General features: G+C 33.7%; 1 protein-coding gene across 1 annotated transcript in view; it reads right to left on the bottom strand.

Moving 5' to 3' along the window:
- Nucleotides 1-3,031: 3,031 nt before the first annotated feature.
- Nucleotides 3,032-3,921, bottom strand: part of rer1 (retention in endoplasmic reticulum sorting receptor 1) — a gene marked incomplete in the record, with an annotated part of 6,711 nt that continues 5,821 nt past the window's right edge. The window contains 1 exon segment of the mRNA XM_014001653.1: nucleotides 3,032-3,557. Coding sequence (XP_013857107.1) covers nucleotides 3,547-3,557 — 11 coding nt within the window.

Raw genomic sequence — 3,921 nt, 5'->3', positions numbered from 1 at the left:
TATATATATATATACACACACATATATATAAACTGTTCTTATGCACGTCTACTTTTGCTCTACAGCAGAGTGGCGATTTGTCCACGTGTATCTCATCTCTCCCCTGTTGGGGGTTATTCAAGTCCCCTCTACACCCTGAATGATACAAAGCCAGGACAGATAAAAGCTTGATATTTGAAAAGTTTTACTTGGGATGAGATGTTTATGACARCAGGGATGCTGTTGCATGAGACCACAAACAAATACACACAAATGAATTAATTCATTCAACCAGATAACCTTGGTTTTATGCTAAAGTACCACATCCTCTTACAAATGAGCTCTGCATGAGTTCATCTTGGGCAACACAAATCATTTGAAAGTTGTTCATTTGCATCAATGCTGGAATCACGGGAGACCCTAAAAATCTAGCAACCTGGGTTCGAAACTGCAACCTCAGGATTACAAAACCATATTTAAGGAAAAGTTGCCTTTCTTAAAACAGACCTAAGAGAAGTGCATTACACTTTGTAACCCAATAAACAAACTATTGTTAAACATAATTTTTTATAGATTTGTTCAGAAATTGTAATATTTTACCTAATGCCAAAATCACCAAAACTTTAAACCATCAAAAGCCAGCAAATTAAAAACAAAAACAAAAAATTTCCCGTACCCTTCATCAGGATCAGTGATAATTTACATTATTTACGCAACTGAAGATTATATGGTGTCATAATTACATAACTAACTTAAAAATCAGTATGCTGTCTGCTGATGTCCTGTCCTTATTACATAAACAAAACATCATGAGAGCAATTTTAAATCACCATTATGAATCAGTCACTGATCGTAGTCAYGACAGTTTAATTTACAAATGATAATATACAAATTAAATGTTCATGAAACAAAGGGGTGCAACAATACATTATCGAATYATTCATTACAGTGCTCTAGGTTCAGCACGCACTATGTTTCGAACAATATCGATTTTTAAAATTTATTTTATGAACTTGTCTTCTGAAGGTGCTCCATGTTGAAGGCTCAGTGGATCTGTGTTCGACTACTCCACCAAGGCTACACTGTCGAGCGCAGATCCACTGAGAAACTTGCTGTTTCAGCAACATTTAATTTAAAAACTGTACTTTTGAGAGTAAACAATTAATTTCAATGAACTACAAGTTAAGAAGGACATAGACATTTCCCTTTTGTGTATCGAAAAACTATTAAATTGTGAAACTAAAATATCAATTTGAACCGAACCGTGAATTTTCTGTATTGTTGCACCCCTAAAGTATACATGAAGTCAGCTGAAAACCAATTCTCATTTACAATGGTCAAAAACCTGGTCAGGGAGGCAGCAACATAACACAAGATGTCATAGTGCAATGGTAAAAGCAAAAACATACAAACAGCATAAAGTAACATACATGAAACATGAACCATAAAAAACAATAAAATAAAGAAACAATAAACATGAACAATGGTCTTGTACTACTGAATGTATAAAAGAGATGGAAAGAATGAGTCAAGCTGTGTGTGTTGCTGATGGTTCCAGTCAGCAGCAAATAACTGAAATGAGGAGCAACCAAAGGAGGTACAGGCTTTTGATATGAGATCGATGAAGTGACTATATACAGACTGAGATTTGGTTTGTAAATAGTCAAAAGTGACTGTAGGTCTAACTTGGGAGTTTTTCCAACATGGGTTTTACAGTATAAATGAACAAAAGAGATGGTCGGTTTATCAGGGAGTACATACAGTATCACAGTGATGTGTTTTAAAGGAAGCTCCAGTTAGAAATCGGAGAGCAGTATGAGGCAGACCTGTAGAAAAAATCACATCATAATCTAGAATTGGAAGTACTTTTATTTTAACCAGCTGTCTGGCAGAGTGAAGAGTGAGTGAAGGAAGATTTATTGCGGCAAAAGAAGCCAGTGCAGGATTTAACCTTTGACTGCAGGACATTTATGTGGGTTTCAAATGTGTGTTTGTGGTGAAGCCAGATATCAAAATACTTATAGCTTTTTTACAAAGTCAATCTCAGTCCTGYACAAAGAAGAAATTGTGCTCTCAATGTACAATAGGTTTAAACATACATTTAGTTTTACCCATGTTCAGAACGAAATGCAGATACAAATGTCAATAATTTATCTTAATGTGCATTATTATTCAGTGACCAATAATCATCTGACTGCATATTTTTAATGATAAATGGACTTAATATAATTTATTASTTATGAGAAATATATAAGGGTCTTAGTTCAACTGTTCACAAATCATTACAAAATTCATAAAGACAAAAAACCTCACAGCAGCTTAAAGCTGGAAAGCTGCACTGTTCAGTTTGAACTGAGAACACTAATCAGATAAGTAAATTAAATTCAATAAAGAAGAAGTCCAGTTGTTTTAAAAAAAAATCTATGAATGAGAATCCAAAACTTGAATGAAGTTGCTCAAAACTTGTTTTTTCCTTTTCCAAAATGCTGTAGTGGAACATAGTTGAGCTTCTCTTCTGATGTCCCAGGAACTGACCTGTAGCAAACTTAGCACTTCATGAAGACGGATCGTGTCAACCTCTGATTACGACTCTTAACTTGCTTTGTTTATGCAGCCAACGGTTCTCAGGAATGATCAAAAACAGAATGAATTAAGACTTGACAAAATTAAACTTAATACCTTGGATGAAAATCTGGGTGTTTTTAAGACTTTTTTAGGCCTAAAATTTAGATTTTCAAATTTTAGACTTTTTAAGACCTGGCATGAACCCTGCATACTGTAAGTGGAACAGCTTTCAAATGTTCTTTTGGAATCAGCATGCAAAATTGATCTTATCTGCTGCTGATTTTCATGACATAAACAACAGAGTGTGAGAGAAAATTTGATGCAACTATCATGAATCCATCTTGGGGCCAAAGTTTTTAATACACAAACAGGAGTGTAAACATTTCATACCAYGAGTTTTTTTGGATTGAATATAACCTGATAAACAGACTAAATCTGGTCAGATTAAATTAGTTCAGTTCTCCATTAAGCACAACAAAAAGTCGAGACACTTGTATACTGCTCCAAAAGGACACAGCCTCTTTAATAGCATTGGAGTGGGAAAAAAATTACACTCAACTTTTTAAAATCAACTTTTTTTGTTTTTAAACTGTAGCACAGGAAAATTACATGCAATCCATGAAAAACATGAAATTTATTAACTCAAGAGCCCAATTAATCAGTTTGGCTTTCATCAATTTCAACCTAAATGGATTTTAAACACTTGTAAATAGCAAGGTGGTTGGATGGAAAAAAAAAAGAAAGAAAAAACAAATCTCAAAGCAAAAATTATATTTTAAAATATATATATACTATATATACACAAATCCAGACAACCCATTAAAACACAAACTTTTTACAGAATAATGTTTTTCTTCCTTACTACATTGCTGATCAGTTTTTAGTCATGACATTTTCCCAGCATTGGGAGGAAAAGAAAAATCAAAAAAAGTTCATTGAAAAAAAATGTGTGATCGCCACCCACTTCATCCATTTATTTTAGTAAAAGCTCTGTCTGTTTTCCTATGTTTCCTCTGAAAAAGAAAGAGAACAACAGTTTGCTTGGAATGACTATATTTACCTTTTTTTCTTTCAAAGTAAACACAGAATATAAAGAACAACAACAGCTGGTCAACAAAAACAAARTGAATATCCATCTTTGGAACACAGATGAGTAAATGTTCCAAAGATAAATGTTGCACGAGTGGGGGAAAAAAACTTCAGTTTTACCTCAGACTGACTGTCTTGAATTTATACTTCAATACTGATTGTGAACTTCAGAGGCAAATTATTTTTCAGAATAAATTTACACACAATGCTATAAAATTCTGAGGTACAGTAAATGTATAACCTTCCCATTTTAGGCTAAATGTCCCCCCACCCACTCACAGACAAGAC

Source organism: Austrofundulus limnaeus, unplaced genomic scaffold, assembly GCF_001266775.1.
Source record: "Austrofundulus limnaeus strain Quisiro unplaced genomic scaffold, Austrofundulus_limnaeus-1.0 Scaffold10, whole genome shotgun sequence".
NCBI classification, from domain to species: domain Eukaryota; kingdom Metazoa; phylum Chordata; class Actinopteri; order Cyprinodontiformes; family Rivulidae; genus Austrofundulus; species Austrofundulus limnaeus.
Note: the sequence above shows the minus strand (reverse complement) of the source record. Positions and strands in the feature narration are given on the sequence as shown.